Raw genomic sequence first — 16,981 nt, 5'->3', positions numbered from 1 at the left:
CACAGAATATATACAAACTGAATATTGAAATGGTATGATTTTCCTTCCCTTCTTTAAAGGGTCTTATTTTTTGTTAACAGTTGCTACATCTGGTTTTGGACACAGAGTGTTTATGTACCTATGCAGCACATTTCTGGAGTAGTAGTTGTAATAATAATAAAACGTGCTTTAGAACAAAACTAATATCGATTCTCCTTACTGCTCATTTAAAATAAATTAGTTTGGGGTTGGGGTTTTTTTTGGTTGTGTTTATTTGTTTGTTTGTTTTTGTGTTGTTGTTTTTTTTTTTAAAATAAATTGCATGATGTAAGATGTAAGCAAGGACGACGGTATTTTAAAATAGCTGAGCAATAGTTCTGCTGCATCACTCGTTTCTCATCCAACCTTTGGTTTTAAAGCCAACCCATCACTAAATGGCAGTGTAAGTAGCCAAAACTCTTTACATGGCAGTACAGGTAGTCGAAATGCTTAACCTGAGAGCACTTCCAGGTCTTCGTGACAGAGCTGGGGTCTGCTGACTTCCACGCCGCTCAAGTGCCTGACATGGCAACACCCGAAGCCACTGATGAAATAAGGCCACTTCCTTCCAGCTCTCCCCGGTTACAAAATCAGTTAAGGTCCTTATTTCCCAACAGTCGCACCCATCCAAACAGCCAGAAGAACTGACTGCAGATGGTTCCCAGACACAGTCCCAACACGTGTTCTTCACCCCTGCAGCACCACGTCGTCAGGCTCAGTCCTCCGTGTCAGGCTGCACCCCCAGCATCGCATGCAGCTCCTCCGCCGTGTACCCCAGCAGGTTCTGCAGGTCGCACACGAAGCGATACACGTAGCGTTTCCCTGAAGTCTTGTGGATGATGTTCTTGTCATAATAGTAGCGTAGGCCTCGGCTGAGCTTCTCATAGTTCATTTTTGGCTTGTTTTTCCTCCTTCCCCACCTCCGTGCCACCTGTCAGTCCAAAAAGAAAGCAAAATGCAAAGTGTTTATTTAAGTCATGTTCTTCTACTCGGTGGCTGATAAAATGCTCTGACTGAGAAAAGGTTTTAATAACTGCATTTATTTGCTCTGGGTGTCCCAAACTCAGATAAGAGAGGAGGTGGCGACTGACCCCTCAGCTGAACATGCTCCGAGACAATTATTGGCAGCAGTTTCCGGAGAATGGGATAGCAGTGAAAAGAATACCTGTTTGTAATGGATGGGCCAAAGTGTGTTTATGGAGATCAAGTTTATTTGAAATACAGTCTCCTCTCAAGAAAACACCATTTAAGCGTTAATTTTTAAAGAGCAGTCCCATGCTGCTCAGTAGAATCGAAGTTGAATTATATGAAGTTCCTTGGAGTTAATGATTCCCCCCCCCCTTTTTTTTTTTTTAATAAAGGCTTCAGTGGACTTTCTATGACATCTCTTAATGCAATAATTTTCCTACTGATAACAGTATCAGAAAATGAATGAAAATGCATTCTAGTTATTTTTAATGACTAAATCTGTAAGTTCCCAAAATGTTTTAAGAACCAGCACTACCATATTTGCTGTGTATCTAGAAGAATGGTGATATGCAGAGTGTATTTTCCCCATGCCTTCGTGCAATCCCAGGCATTGTTGATTCAACTACATCCAGTAAGCTAATCTACAGTATTATACTGTCAAAAGAACTAACTCTGTATGCTACCTTTATGTTTCAAGCTATACAATGTGTTCCCCTAACTACAAGCAGATGCTGATGTCCCTGGGTGGGAGGAAAGGGGGGAACATCCCACAGCAATCCTGACTATACAATAAAGAATTTGCAGATGAAGAGATTTCAGCAAGGGTCTGATCATGTAAATTCTTTATATTCAAGACTAGGCCCACAGATGGCAGATCAGACCCTGAATCTTTTTGATCATCACAATTAGCCACATACCTCATCTGGGTCAGCAAGTTTAAATTCCCATCCATCTCCTGTCCAACTAATGAATGACTGACAGGACTTGTCAGTCAGTAACTCCAGAAGGAATTGCCATAGCTGTATAGGTCCACTGCCTGTGGAGAGAGACAGGGTGGGGAAAAACCACAATTAGTACTTCTGCAAGCTCTTACCACAACCAGTGTATGTGACCATACTCATATCACAGGATAGATCTTGCAATTACTCTGATTTACCTTTTTTTTTTTTTTTAAATATCAAATAACCTAAGGTTTTTCTCTATTACACAAATCTGCTCCTGAACACATTAAAATTAAAACAAGTCAGCTTTTTCCATGGAAACACAGGATTTGACAAAAGCTATGTCCTTCCCCTTGTGATATGGATCTCTTAGCCCTCACTCCCACTTCCCATCAGCTTCATTTCAAATTCCAGGGCTTGTCCTGCTGTCCTTGGCTTGGCCAATGTTCTAGAGGAAAAACCAATTTCAGCAAGGAGTACAGGAACAAGGTCTTAACCAACAAGCCAACACCAGCAGAAACTCCTGAGTGTGAGGGATTTTGTCCAAGTTTCCCTCTTTCAAACAGATCAAAAAGTACACTTGAGTTTTACATGTTCTGACATATCTGCTGTTCTTGCTTTAGATGAACAATCCTATAAGGCTTTCTTTAGTAACATTTAAAACTGAAACTCTGCACAAGTAGTGGTCTCTGACTAACTTGCAAGGCATACATTACAAGTATACAATTTTATCACCATCCTACACATTTATAGAGAATATTGATGTTGCATAAGAAGAGGAGTGACCATTTTGCTTCACTACTTACCAGTAAAGCCAGCTAGAATTGCTGCTGGTATAACTGGTTTCCCTTGCTCTACAGGATCGCTTCGTTCTTGAATATAGTCTTTGAAAGACATTGTAGGTTTGTTCAGACACAAGGACTGGCTACAGTCATCTTCAAAACTCTCATAGGATGGCACACGCTGTAAATCCACTAATGATGACTGGCTGTTCCAGGACTGTAGCATCGAATCTGAGCTTTCATAACTTTCTGCACCACTGTCACTAGATTCGTGTTCTCTAAGCTTACCTTTATAAAACAAAAAAATAAGAAAAGAGAAAAGTGTTGTAGGGTTTATTTTCTTCCCCCAGTGTAGCTTGTATATATAAATTATGCAATGGAGGAAAAGACATACAAAATATGGCCTTGGACCCATGGTTATTATGCAGATGATGACTCACCAGAATTATCTATCAGCAAGTTCAGATTGCTTCTTGGGAAATCTTGATTTACTGCACAGTAGTTCACACCAACAGCATCTGCTTGGGTTTTAGGGAACAATGAAAACTCTGGTTCTGGATTGAGGAGATTTGGTCCCGTGGAAGTCTGACAGATATCAGTCAGGAGACTGGGTTTGGGATAACTGAGGGCTTTAGGGTATCCAGGCATTTGCATACCATAGGAGTTCTGATCTACATTAACAGCTGAAGAAAGAAATGAAAGAATTAATTAGATGATTTTCCCTGCAGACCCTTAAACAGACTAATACACCTCCAGCACCTCACTACAGTTGTGCCACCAAGAAGTAATTTTCCCATGAAAATCCAGCTAAGGGTGACAGATGCTACAGACCAACCAGAAAGGCTACCGAAATCAGCGAGAAGATCCCCATCTAATGGGCTTTAGATCAGATCCTGTAAATCTCCCTCTATAACACGCCAACCACAAATATGTCTATTGTTTGTTCTTCAAGGAAACTACAGGGCTACAGAAAAAGCTGGAGAAGCTTAAGTGGTTTTGAGTAAGGCCCTCATCATTAAGTGGTGTAATACAGTTGAGCTGGAGATTGACTGTGGGAGAATGAAATACAACACCAGTCAATCAAACAGAGGGAGGTAGCACTGCATCCCACACACTTTCAAAAGCTCTATTACACTTCCACAGTCTTCAAAAAGGCCTAAACATAACTCTTGCTGCTCCCCAGTGATGCTAGTTTTTGACTCTGTTTGCTAGAGGTGGGATTGGTCATTCTGCTCCACAGATGTAGGCTTTGGCATACCAAGGGGAAATATGACTTTCTCAAAGGCTTTGCTTTTCAATAGATTTCCAATAATAATTAGATGACAATTAAACAATACTTGGAAAGAAGACTGTAGCAACTGAAGTCAACTGTTCTCCTCAAGCACAGTAATTATTCTGGTGGTTTTGTTTTTAAACTGAGATCTGTGACACACTTAGAATAAACTGAGAGATGTAAAATGTCAAGTTTCTTAAAATACTTACTTAAGGAATTATTATTGACCCAGTGAGGAACTGAGGTGAGATGAGAGTTCTCCACATATTGATCTTGCGTTTTCTCTTGGCTGTCTGGGGAGAGGAGGGGGGGGAAAAAAAAAAAGAAAAAAAAAAGAGAGGGAAAATTTAGTTTTGTACTTTTAAAGATCTGACCTGTATGCCATGAAAAGCTTCTGACTCTCTTTAGTATTTTGGGGTCATCATTCACATAAGTTTTACTAATGCACTGCATTGCATTCTCTCTCTTGAATAAACCCACACCAAAAAACCTAACCAACTTCCAACAGGCTTGAAAACCATCATACCAAATGAATTTTAACATAAAACTTAGAAACAACAATAATTGCAGTGCGTTTTAAGGTCCAAGTCCTTAATGTAATGTCTTTAGTGGATTTACTAAATGCTACACTCCAAACCCAATGGAACTCACAGGGCACCGTATGTTGGGTTTTAGCAATACCATCAGTGCTCACCTAAGACACCTCTAGGTGACTTTGACTTCTTTACATTCATTCATTGAATTACCTCAAAACACTACATTAAAGGAACAAAAACTTGTAATAATAAGTGAACAAATTTTGTCCAACTCTTGGTTAATTTTTGTTTTTAAATGGGGTATTACAGTAGCCTCATCCTAATCTCATTTATTTCAATGATTATTCCAAATAAGGCCTGACCGCAACAGATACTCGGGCTGAACATGGAATGATTTCTGCAGATATCGGCATCTGTGCTTTGCACACCAAGTTTGTATTAATGGTTCTGATAATGCTTTTATTAACGAAGTTTTAAAGTTCATTTTGAGTTTTTATATGTAATAAAAGCCCTCCATAGTGAAACAAGGGTTGAAAGAGTCACGTTTCTGGGGGGACAGCTCTTTCTGGCTTTGTAACTACCTTTTATCATCTGTTCCAGGTGTTCCCACAGAATATCACCCACATAGTCAGGTGCCAGTTCCAGGAAACGCTCTTTACCCAGGTTGCACAAGTCTTGGCCACTCATAAGAAACTGATGGAAGTTCACATTTGCCAAGCTAAACTCATTAGTAGCCCATGAAAGCCACTGGCAAACTTGCTGTTCAGTCCACAGCCAGGGATCTGCAAGACAGAAAGTATCCAGCATTTAGAGATAACTCCTGACCTTTTTCAAATAATCTTCATTAGAAGGCAGCGAATGAAAAAAATTTGTTTACCCAAGTTACTTCGTTCTGAATGAATTCAGAATGAATGTATTCTTGAATTTTAAAAACAAACAAACAAACAAAAAAACAGTCCTCTATTTTCCTTCTGCATTCACTTGCAATCAGAGATGTCCTCAGCTTACTTGATTCTCTCTTATGCTGCCAAACCATGAGCTCTCCATGCACCCATTTTTAATACCAGCAAGTCTGGTCTTTCCAAGTCAAGCTGTGCCAGATTCACATAGGATCCATTCTTGTATTTCCTACTGACATCATTCTTTCTCTTTTGTAAGAGCCGCTATTCAGCCTCCTCCTTAGCATTAAAAAAAAAAAAAAAAAAAAAAGCTTATAAATAGAAAACACTTACTATTTGGGATACCCAGCCGACACTGTTCCTTTGTGAAACCACTGAAAGTATCTTTCAAGGCCTGACTCATCACAGCCTTACTGCACGGGGTTAACAGAGGCAATTCACAGTTGTTCGACTCTACAAGAAAAGGGGTGGAGGGGAAAGAGAAGTTACATTAACTTCTAGGCCAGTGAAAGGAATGACAGGTTTTCGCTGCTTTATTTGAAGAATAAGAAAAGGATGCTACAAACTAGATATTTTAAAACCAGAAATAAACACTGTAGATCCATTTTCTGATATAATAAATCAAAGACTTAATATATCAACACTAAAATCGCTATGCTACTGGTTTGATAAAATTGCATCACATTAAGTTAAAGCTTTGCAGCTTTCCATGATATAGATCCTCATTTACTCTTAGTAGTTACATAAACTGCCCTTGCTGCGGGGAAACTTAAAGAAAAAAAAAAGTAATAGTAAAGGAAATATGAGACTGCTTATTCCTATTTAGTCACCTATAGCTTGACCTCAAGCTTCCTGATAACTCCAGACAGTCTTCATTTAGTCTGAGACCTAAAGTAACTGATAGTAGGGTTGTGAAGAGCTAACTCGCACTGTTTAACACTGCTTTCCAATGGACTGTATTTCAGACCTTTCCATTCATCTCAATCACCCAAGTACATGGTGCAATAGATTATACTACCATCAGAACAAAAAAAAATGTGCCTGGTAAGCTGGTACCCAGTGTCTAAATAATGCAACAAAATCCAAAGTCAGCACTGTCCTATGCCAGTATAAATTACTAATCTGCTTAACCAATTTTTAAATTTGCAAGTAGATTCCATTTTATGGACAAATTTGGCTTCCACTCAGCCCTTCTTATTGGGCAATTTTCACCAGAAGATGCCTTATTTTACTCTGAAAGAACTTCTAAGTTGAAGAAAGCCAACCACAATTCCTAGATGTTTCAAATTAGGAAACCTTTTACTGATATTTTTTTTGTGTGTGATTGGTGTCATTAAGCTAGAGGTAATTTGAAGACAACTTAACCAACTTGCTATGCTATGCATCCCTGAACATTTGAGAGCTTCTAAGAACTCACACACAGGTCGCATTTGAAAAGAGGCATATAACGGTGCCAGGGTATATAAAAGCAATGAACTTGGCAGTTCATGAAGCTGTGTGGCTCTTCTCGTTCTCCTAGACTATCTACAGGCTCCACTTGACCAAGCAAGTGGAGCTCATTACCAGCCTGTGCTTAACTTCTGTTTTTACCACACCCATCCTCAGTATCTGCTAGGACTTGCTTTGCTGACCAAAGAGGGTGACTGATTAGAATCACATTAGAACAAAGGACTGGTGGTTTTCAGAGGTTTGAGGTTTTGTTGGTTTTTTTCCCCCCCCCTAAGGGGAGATAAAGGCAGCATCTGGTAAAATATCTACATTTTGGACAAAACTCCCTGTTTTGTCAGGGATCTTAGGCGAGGGTTTGTAGAGAATTCTTGGTAGGTACTGTCCTACATATTAAAAAGAAAAAAAAAGAAAAGAGGAAAAAAAAAACCCCACCCAACCCCAAACTGTAAACATCCCTAACCCTGTTTTTTAAGGTATGGAGTAAACGTACTGGGATTTAACACCAGAGGGTCAAGAAAGGAGCTTGCAGAATATTTGCATTTTAATTACGGTTAAGATGTTGCAAGTTTAAATACACAAAATTTTTTTTATTATTATTTTTTAAACTCTCTTAGCTCTGCTTTAATACCTATTAAGGCTTCTTCCATGGACAGTCAGTCTATTAGGCTACTGAATCCCAGTTCCCATTCCTTTTCAGTACAGAGAACAGCAACTATCCACAAAGCGACTCACATGGACAAAATCAAGCACGTACACAGACATCTGTCTACTAAAACACTTCTTTTTAGGGAAATCCATGTTCCACTTAAGAGTAAAACCATGAAATGTTAGACAGACCCCACAAAATTCTGATCTGCTGACCAGACCAAGGAACAAAGTGAAGAGTTACCATAAGAAGTAGAATCAAATCCCGTTGGCACTTCTTGAAGTGTTTGATCTTCATTTAGTGACAAAAAATACCCAGCAAACAGAGAGTTCGAGCTATCAAAGGTATCAAATGCCGGTTGACGCTGCAAAGCAACAGAATAAATAAAAACCAATGTGAGCATTTCTGCTAGAGCACTGTCAACTTCATTGCTAGGAAGTGGCTGGGTTAGACTTCCTAGATTTGGAGATCATGCACAACCACTGTCTTGAATCAGCTAACTTGTGCCTTTGACATATAAACACAATGATAGCATGGCTTCTTGTACAGGAATACGAAACAGCTAACATTCAGACCGCAGTGCTAGGCGAGTGGCATGTTCTGCAGGTTACAGTAAAGCCAAGTAAGGATATTCTTAGTTTTCCTGCAGTTGAGGATCTTAACAATAGAGAATGCACATGTGAGTGTGTAGATAAATATATATTTATTTCCAGGTATATTTTAAAGAATTCCTTATTTCCTTAACCCTTTAAATCAACTGTCCACTTGAGTACTTGATGGCAGAGGAAGGATCAGTAAATTATGGAAAAGCAACTGCCAGTGCAAGACCTACAGTCAATTTATGCAGCTTTTTTTTTTTTTTTTTTGAAAATGAAAAGTTTAATCTGAACCACATAACTTGAAGCTATACAGACAGCTTTAGAGGACTTGAGGAAAGATATTACTCCTTTGCTGTGACTTTTACACTTCTGAGTTACTGGATTTGCCAGTTACCACATTTTGCAGTCTTTCAAGTACTCAGATGCTCACTGAGACACTGCCAGTTTCATTATACAGCAAGGGATAAACAGGAATGATAAAAATATTCTAGATAAAGGTGGATTCTACTGATGTATTGTCAACATTCTATTAATATTGTTATATTTTGAAAACCCAACTTCTTTCAAACTTAACTTGTGTCAATTGTGTATGCTAGAAATACTAGTGCTTTTACTAGATTCCCCCAGCCACATTAGTCTTCGGGGGGCTAACAGAGGAAGAAATAACTTTAAAAACAAGTTATGCAACTTGCCCGTTAGTCACAAGGAAATCGTATCTGTAATATCTAGAGGCACAGATGGATAAAAGTTGCCACTGAGATTTTTAAAAGCACCTGAGGATAGAACATTGTTCTGGAAAGCTACAGCTTGCTCATGGCAGCTACTGCAGTTTAGGGAGCTGGAGACAAAGGCAACTTGCAAGTGCTTATTTGTTTTAAGCATTCACTGGTCTGCCAGCTTATGCCAAGGCAGAGGATTTAGCTGAGGACAAGGCAAAGATTCTTCAGGGCAGTATTCATGTGTGATGCAAAAGCAACCTGAACTATGTTTCTGGAATAGCGAATGAGTATTAATATTTCCTCACGTTCCGTAACTTTCCTTTTTATGTCACCACAAAGTTTCAAGTGGCTCAGAGTCTTTTTGCACCAGGTGCCTTGTGTGTCATCCCCTTCCCCAATCTCCCCAAATTACATTAACCCTAGTAGAAACAAGGAACCATAATTTTTTAGTTGTCTTTTTATAACAAGCTGCAATGCATCCTAGTACATTATGAAAGCATACACCCCACAGAAGAAAAAGCTGGTAAAGTAAACAATATCATGCCTTGGTTAAATGGATTCAGAAATCTCCACTGAGCACTGGCCAGCAGAGACAAATTGTGTATAGTTGGTTCAGGTACCTCCCCCCCCCGCAACCAGAGTCAAAGCCAACCCATGAAAAGGCTTACATCTGAATGAAACAAGTTAATAAGAATTGCCAAATCTGCTAGTAAAAGATTCTTTATACATTACTAGATAAAAGCACTGACTCATCACTAGTACCTAAAAGAAAGGGCAAGTTCTTTCAACACAATCTGGAAACTCCTGTGTTTTGTGTAAATAGCTGACCCCTATCCTGAGTCACTGGAAAAAATGCTGTGGCATGTGAACAAGTAAAATCCATACTGTGCTAGTTTCATATTTCAAAAAGGAGAAAATTAATGTTTAAGCAGGTTCTTGATTTAATAGTAGTAAAAGGCGAAAAACCCAATGTAGCATAAATTCTGCTTGCCCTATCAGTTATGCAACCATTTTATTTGGCTTTTCAACATATGCAAGAGTAATTATTAAAAAACAAAAGTAAAAAAAGTACAAACAGCTACAAAATAGTAGAATCCAGGTCTCTATTTTGACTTAATTATATGACAACTGAATACTGAATAACTGGTCAGAACAACCACTGTGTTACAGAGCACAGAACTGTTAAGTTGGGGGATCTCTTGTGGATTTGTTGTTGTTGTAGGCAGGAGAGAAAGCTAATAGGGGACATAAAACATCAGAGAAGTTAGCATACCAGAGTCTAACTAACTGATTCTTCAAAACATGGACATTCCTCAAAGTTAGTGAGAGCAGAAAGTGTCTTCCTAACCTTTATCTGGTTTACATTAATCAGTGCTGTGTAAAAAATTGATACTGGGATTAAAAAGCAATTTGCACAAATGGGGAAGTGGGAAGCCCTTAAAGACTGAGTCTTTATAGTCTGCTTCTCATTTGTCCTCAGTTTTAAGTTCCTTTCAAAACAAGGTAACAGACACAGTCTTTCTAAAGATAAAATGTATTTAATAACTGCATTTGGTTTCTTACAGTGTATTGGACTTCCATGTCACATAGTTGCATGTAGTAAGTGAGTAACCTACTTTTTCTTCATACAATGCTCTTGAATTAATCAGACCTAACCAGTTTTATCAGAACAGCCCTTTGCCAGTCTCATCAAGTTAAAGATATAAAGACCAGCCCTACTGTCAATCCTGTAACCTTTATTTAGGCAGAAGTTCCACCAACTCCAACGAATTTGATCTCAGTTCTTGTCTACCTTCTATTTTCAAATTCTTAGGATTTGGGAGATGGAGGGAGGGAGCCTCCTTGGGGGAGAGGGTTGGGGGTGCAAGAGTTACATCTTCCTATTTCAGTTCTGCATTTCACACCTCTACTGAACTTAGTGGGAACACTCTAGAAGAAGATTAGAGGTTACAAGCAAGCAATTAAAACCTGAATATCTGTGTTCACCTTGGCACGGTTATACAATTCCTGCACTAGCATTAATAAGAACACAATAAATGCATTAGCTGGGAGATGCCCCAGTTGGGTTTGGACGTACTCAAGAGTACTCACCTTGAGCATGCCTCTGTACATGTTAGACACAGGAGCTACTTGATCCATGTTCCTGATCCCAAAATCACTCATCTGGAAAAACGAGAAGGGTCACATGAAAAGTGTTGCTACCGAGGAAGCAAGCATGTTAACAGACATATCTCACTGCTTCAGCACAGACTACAGAACAGGTCTCGCAATGAGCTACAGGGAAAGCTTTTCCTTCTCATTGCTTACATCCCGACCACACAGGGCACAATTCCCATCTTGCTTAAGCAGCTTTTTAAACGGAAGACCTTTCACAGGCATCACTGTTGTTAAAGTCTTATGAAACGAGCAAACAAGAGGATGGCTAGCTTCTGATACCCGACGAGAGGGCTTTTAGTACCTCACTCTGCTAGTCTGAAAAGCCTGCAGAAGTCCTTTGTCCACCAAGTACCTATCCCTTTGAGATATTTTCCAACTTTCACGGGTTATCTTAAACATTCATTTTTGTGTTATTTTTGCTTATTACATTCCTGCTCACATGCCACGATTCACTTTGGACTTTGGCTTTCAAAAGAAGGAAGAGAAGTGACAGAGTGCTCACCATGATACACCTTCACGTACTAACATTTACCCCTTTCACCCTTTTATGAATAATCATTGAAGCCAATACTCGGTATTGGCGATCTGCATCTTTTACTAGATAAAGCATTTCCAAAGCATGTTATCTTGCACATTTTGTAAACATAGGATTAGCATATCTAAAAAGCTCTAGAGGGTCTAAGTTTTAATTGAAAAGGGTTTACGCAGTATAATACCCTTTTTAAAGAGTTGATAATGGGACCACCATCAATGTGTTCCTGCTATTGAAGGCAAAGCTATATTATGTTGCCTGTATTACCAGGAACAGGGTTGTGTGAGGCCTGTATAACTTGTTCTCCTATATATCACTTAAGAAAAAGAGCGATAAGATTCATATCCTTTTACTGACCTATGGGAGAGATCAAACATAAGTAATAACGCCAGTTTTATGGCCATTGTTCAGGTTTATTTTGATGCTGTAATTCAGGCGTTGGTGAACGATACCTTACCAGACTACACTGTGGCAAGCTTGTCTCTCAACAATTTTCCCTCTCCTTTTTCACAGCATTGGGCTAAACTATCTTGCTCCACAGAAACTGTCTGAAAATGGGCATTTGTATTTAAATAGTCACATAGGACGTTATCAATACTTCCACAAAACTGTGGTCACTTTTTACAAGCAAGTTCTCTTTTTAGGCGTGTTAACACAAAGAGAACTCAAACTACAATCTTAAACTCAGAAAAAGATGGCAAATTAGGAATTTCACAAAATAAGCCCAGCCTATTAAACCGACAACACATTCAAAAGCCGTCCATATAAGCAAAGAGGAAAATAAAAACATCCAACAGCCAAAGACAAGTAACATTTTCATCCTCTTATATAGCGGGTCACTTAAAAATCCAGAGTCCTTAACCTGAAAGGCCCATTTTGACTTCACTCTTATCAGATGTATGGGACTTATCACTGAAATGAAATAAATCCACTGACTACAAACGGAATATTCGACTTACACTTCATTAATGTTACCCAAAAGTGCAATCTACTGAATGATGGTTTTTACCTCAAATAGCACGTACAAACATTTGATCTAAATTACACATCTCGTTGAGCAGCAAAGAATTTTACACAGCATGAGTCTCCCTCAACAAGCATCCTAATCTTTTCGTTAAATTTGCCACAGTTTAAACAACTGTTTATCCTTGCATTCGGCTGGGCTTTTAAAAAAGTAAATGGCAATTTCTAACACCCTGTTTTGCCTTTGAAATCTGCTCTGGTGTCTAGGGATAACCAGCTGTAAGCCTTGCCAATGAGAAAGTATTTGTGAAAACATTATACATAGTTTCAGTAAGTTCGGATCTGATCCCCAGTTAGGGCTACAAATAAGATTTCTGACACTTTCAGGTACAATCCTGGCCTCTACACGAATCCTGTTAGGAACTGCCCCATTGACTAAAAGGAGTGGGATTCTCTCCTTCCTGGTTTTTTTTTTTGTTTCTTTAGAAATGTTTAGGGTCCTAAAACAAAAGGTATATACAAAGTCTTCGTTACATGGCATTGCTCATCAACCCAAGTCACTGTTTCTCCATGCTAGGCTGCTCGTTTTTTCTGTGGCCTTGACCGCGCGCTACACAGCTTATGAGAAACTAGACATCGAGCTCCGGTCTAATAACACATGAAGATCTTTAGCATGTTTTGTAACACTCCAGCTTGCTTCCTCCAACCAAATCTCTCATCTTGTTTGGAATTTCTATAGCCTTCGCTCATTGTACCTCAGCTTTCTCCCCATCTGCAGTACAAGTTTCCAGCCCGAGATCCAAAACCCTTACAGAGGCATCGCAAGACAAGCGGAGCCGAAAAGGCAATACGGCTTTTCGCGACACAAAGGGTTAAGCTGGCTTGCTGCTGGACTTGGAAAGCTGCTGTTTAAGTTCAGAAAAGACACTAGGGCAGGCACACGGTGTGACTGGGCCTCACTTCCAACTCCTCCACTAATGCTGATGACTGCTACTTGCCAGCTATAATTGGTTTAACTGGCAGGACACCTTCTTCAACACCCCCGCATAGCTGAGTGGGTGAACCAGAACAGGGTCAACAGGATCAGGCACTTATTAACTAATACTCCTGAATTCTGATCAGCTTCTTTTCAGCAATAGCCAGGTGCTTGCCCACAGCTGGATTCAGCTGGGAATCACCCACAAGGAGATCTAAGCCATCCTAGCATGCACGACACATCGCCGCCAGCTTTTCGCTGGGGTTTTGTGTTTGGGGTTTTTTTGGTTTGAGGTTTGTTTGGGGTTTTGGGGGGGGGGGGGGGGGGGGGCAGGGAATGTCTGGTTGTTGTTTTGCTTTAAAATGGCAAATTTTTCAGGCAAAAAAAAAAACCCCGTACCAATAGGTTAAGAGACAACCGCCCGCCTTGGAGCGCTGATCCCCCGCGCAGCTCTCGGGCTCCCCAAGCACCGATGAGAGAGATAGCCGAGAGCTGGTATGACTTTTCACACATATGACACACTCGCCCACATAAAAGTTAGACGAGGAGATCATACAGCCCAACATTTTTGAAGTCCCTTTAAAGTACTAACCAAATCCAGAGACCGCGCTGCCCATTAACCCCTTCCCGCCGGGCGCCCAGCCGCCTCACCGAGGCAGCCGCCGGCAACGCGTGTGTCGTCCCCGTCCCCCCTCCCGCCCCCGGCCTTCGCCCCGCGGGGTCCCCTCCGCCCGCCGCCCCCTTCGCCCGCCGGGTCTGCCCGCTCCCCGGCAGCGGCTCCCCCCGGCGGAGGTCGCTCACGGGGCCCGGCCGCGCCTCCGTCCCAGGGGCCATGCCCGGTTCTCCGGGAGGCCGCTGAGCGCCCCCCCCCACTACGGCCCCCGGCGGCGGCGCGGCGCGGGTGGGTGCGTTCCGGCGAGCCGCCCCCCCCTCCCCGCGGCCGCCCCCGCCTCACCTGGCCCCCGAGGCCGGCGCTCGCCCGCTCCTCTGCGTCCCTCCCCGGCGGCGGCGGCACCGCACACGCAGAGTCCAAAGAGAAAAAGGCGCCGCCGCCTCTCCGGGAGCCAAAATATCCTCGATGTGGCAGAGCCGGCCAACAACAACAGCGGCGGCGGGCTGATCCCAGCGGAGAGTCCCGGAGGAGGAGGAGGAGGAGGAAGGGGGGCGGGAGGAGGGAGGGAAGGCGGGTGCCTGGCGGCGGGTGTGTGGGCGCTGCCGGCCGAGCCGAGCCGTGCTGAAGCGAGCCGTGCTGTGCCGCACCGCCCGCCCTCGCAGGCGCTCTTCAGCGGGCGGGGGGAGGTGGCGGCGGCGGCGGGACCCGCCTCCCCGCAGGCCCGGCCCCTCTCGCCGCCGCCGACCCGGTTGTTGCAGTCGTCGTCGCCGTCGCCGGGGCGGCGGGGGCCGCGCCGATGCCTGCGCCGGGACCCGACGAGTCGCCCTCGGGGCCGCCGGGGGCTGCCCCACGGCCGGGCCGTTTCCCCGGCTTCCTCCTCCTCCTCCTCCTCCTCCTCCTCCTCCTCCCTGCTGGGTAGGGGCAGAGGAAAAGACAGGTTCAGCTCGTTCAGAGAGACAGATTTTTTGTTTTTTCCTCTCCCCCCCCCCCCCCCCCCCCCGGCTATACAGGAGATAATTCTTGCTGCACGTTTTCCATGCTTATTTTTAATTAATACCTGTCCTCGAGATAGATAAGATTAGGAGAATTAACCCATAAAACCCAAGCATCTGTATAAATAGTCTCTTTTCATAAGTAAACTATGACACTTGCTGCTGTGGAAATTCCGCAGTTATGTCATGTTGCATCTTCTGCAATTATTTTGGGGAGTTCTTAATATAAACTAGATGCAATGTGAAAGCTGTACTGACGGTTTCATCTTGCGAATTGCAGATCCAAGCGCCACAGTCGGTAAAACAGAGCCGGCAGACCTTGAAAAAATTCGGTAGCCCTGGGAAAGTTGTAAGGAGCTCTACGCCACCAAAACACAAAGTAACTTTCTGTTATTTTCTCAAAGCGAGCTCCTCCCAAGAGGTTGGAGAGACTGGGTGGACCGGCAGACAGGAGGTGTGGGCTGCTTTACTTTGCTCCGCACTCGTTGGAGCCACCTAAATTCCCTCTCTTGCCACATTACCGATGACTGACTTATGTGGTGTTAAAACACTTTGGGTGCAGCCGGCTGGGGGGATCCACGTGCGATCCCCGGCTCCCGGTCTGGCTGCCCGCTGGAGCTGTGTCCTGACTGTCCTGAGCTGGTGTGTTGGCTTGAGACGTCTCTGTGTGCCGGCCATCACGCTCCATGCTCCATTTGGGAAGAAGCCGCGGTGTGTCCGTCCGGCAGCTGCCCTGCTGTGGGTGCTCAGGGGACCTGCCCCGCAGCCTGCGTCCCGCAGCACCCACCTCGCAGGTTACAGGTGCCGGCCTCGGGAGCGGTAAATCACCGGGCTGTGAGGAGAAAACAAGCTGGAGCTACAGTTTCTTGTTGCTTCCACCCTCGACTTCTCTAGATTTTCAGTGAACACCAGGGACCTAAACTGCACTTAAAAAGCTGTTCTTTAAGCTTGCTATTACACCTTGCTTTATTTAAACTAACTCCCATTTCAAATTAACACTTGTGTCATATGGTTGTAACTTTTCGTGTAATAGGAGCCCAATAACTGCTACTTCTCACCAGATTTCAACTTACCCTTTACCAAGTGTCTAAGCTGTAACTGCTTTTTGCCATTAAAAAGCCATAGTTTCTTTGGCTGATGGTGCTGCAGTTGTCAGGGCTCCCTCCTCCTATATTTTACAGCTATTTCTGGCCACAGCAAAAGCTGGACCATACAGCTTGTTACCCCAGAGTAAGATTCTCTAGTATTTCTTTCAAACTGTTCAGAAAACTTTCTCCTTAGAAAAGTGGGATATATTTCATTCCTTAGGGTCAAATGTCGCCGGGCAAATTGTGACAGTCTACTTTGAGAGACTGCAAGAAGTGTCTTGATTATGCCAATGACATTTCTTACTTCAGGAGAGTCCTGATCTAATAAGGCAACATCTGTTATAATCCTAAGGGAAACCATTAAAAACTGTATGTCAGCTGCACAGCAATTTTAATTATAACACTGACAAAAACAATTATGCCACCCTTTATATAGGGGAAACATCTGTCAAAAAGATAAGATAAAAGGCTGGGAGTTATTTATTCCTTGCTAAATTAATGTTCTGGGATCCAGAGCAAAATTATTAACCTGGCCATATTTTGCTCTATTAAAATTTCTTATTTTTAAAGTAAGTCTTCTTAGATAAGAGTATTTAATGGCATTAAATAATATTTAGTATAGAAATACACTATTGCTTCATTAGAAGTGGTACATGCTTAGTGGGCTGGAGCACATGATGTATGGAGGAGGGGCGGAGGGAGCTGGGTTTCATTACTTTGGAGAAGAGCAGGCTAATGGGGAATCTCATTGCTATTTTCAACTACTTAATGGGAGGTTATAGCAAAGAAAGAGCCAGACTCTTCCAGAGGTGCACAGTTGCAGCAGGGG

The 16,981-nt window shown here is 42.4% G+C and overlaps 1 protein-coding gene across 1 annotated transcript; it reads right to left on the bottom strand.

Annotated features, from left to right (window-relative positions):
• Nucleotides 1-252: 252 nt before the first annotated feature.
• Nucleotides 253-14,716, bottom strand: ETS2 (ETS proto-oncogene 2, transcription factor). Its single transcript, XM_049835045.1, has 10 exons — nt 14,415-14,716; nt 10,923-10,994; nt 7,757-7,877; nt 5,752-5,871; nt 5,101-5,301; nt 4,193-4,276; nt 3,151-3,393; nt 2,735-2,998; nt 1,905-2,023; nt 253-949 (listed from the first exon to the last, which is right to left on the bottom strand). Exons 2-10 carry the CDS (start codon nt 10,992-10,994, stop codon nt 734-736), a joined length of 1,440 nt encoding a protein of 479 aa, XP_049691002.1. The 5' UTR covers nt 14,415-14,716; the 3' UTR covers nt 253-733.
• Between the last annotated feature and the right edge of the window lie 2,265 nt (nt 14,717-16,981).

The sequence above is a fragment of the Accipiter gentilis genome, chromosome 32 (assembly GCF_929443795.1).
Source record: "Accipiter gentilis chromosome 32, bAccGen1.1, whole genome shotgun sequence".
Lineage (NCBI taxonomy): Eukaryota > Metazoa > Chordata > Aves > Accipitriformes > Accipitridae > Astur > Astur gentilis.
This window is presented reverse-complemented; position numbering and strand designations above follow the sequence as displayed.

Excerpts from the sequence above, each read along its gene's own strand:
- ETS2 (XM_049835045.1), bottom strand. The coding sequence starts at position 10,994 with ATGAGTGATTTTGGGATCAGGAACATGGATCAAGTAGCTCCTGTGTCT. Across the intron at positions 7,878-10,922 it reads TGTACAGAGGCATGCTCAAG|CGTCAACCGGCATTTGATAC; the intron begins GTGAGTACTCTT and ends GTTGCTTTGCAG. Across the intron at positions 4,277-5,100 it reads CCTGGAACAGATGATAAAAG|ACAGCCAAGAGAAAACGCAA; the intron begins GTAGTTACAAAG and ends TCCTCTCCCCAG.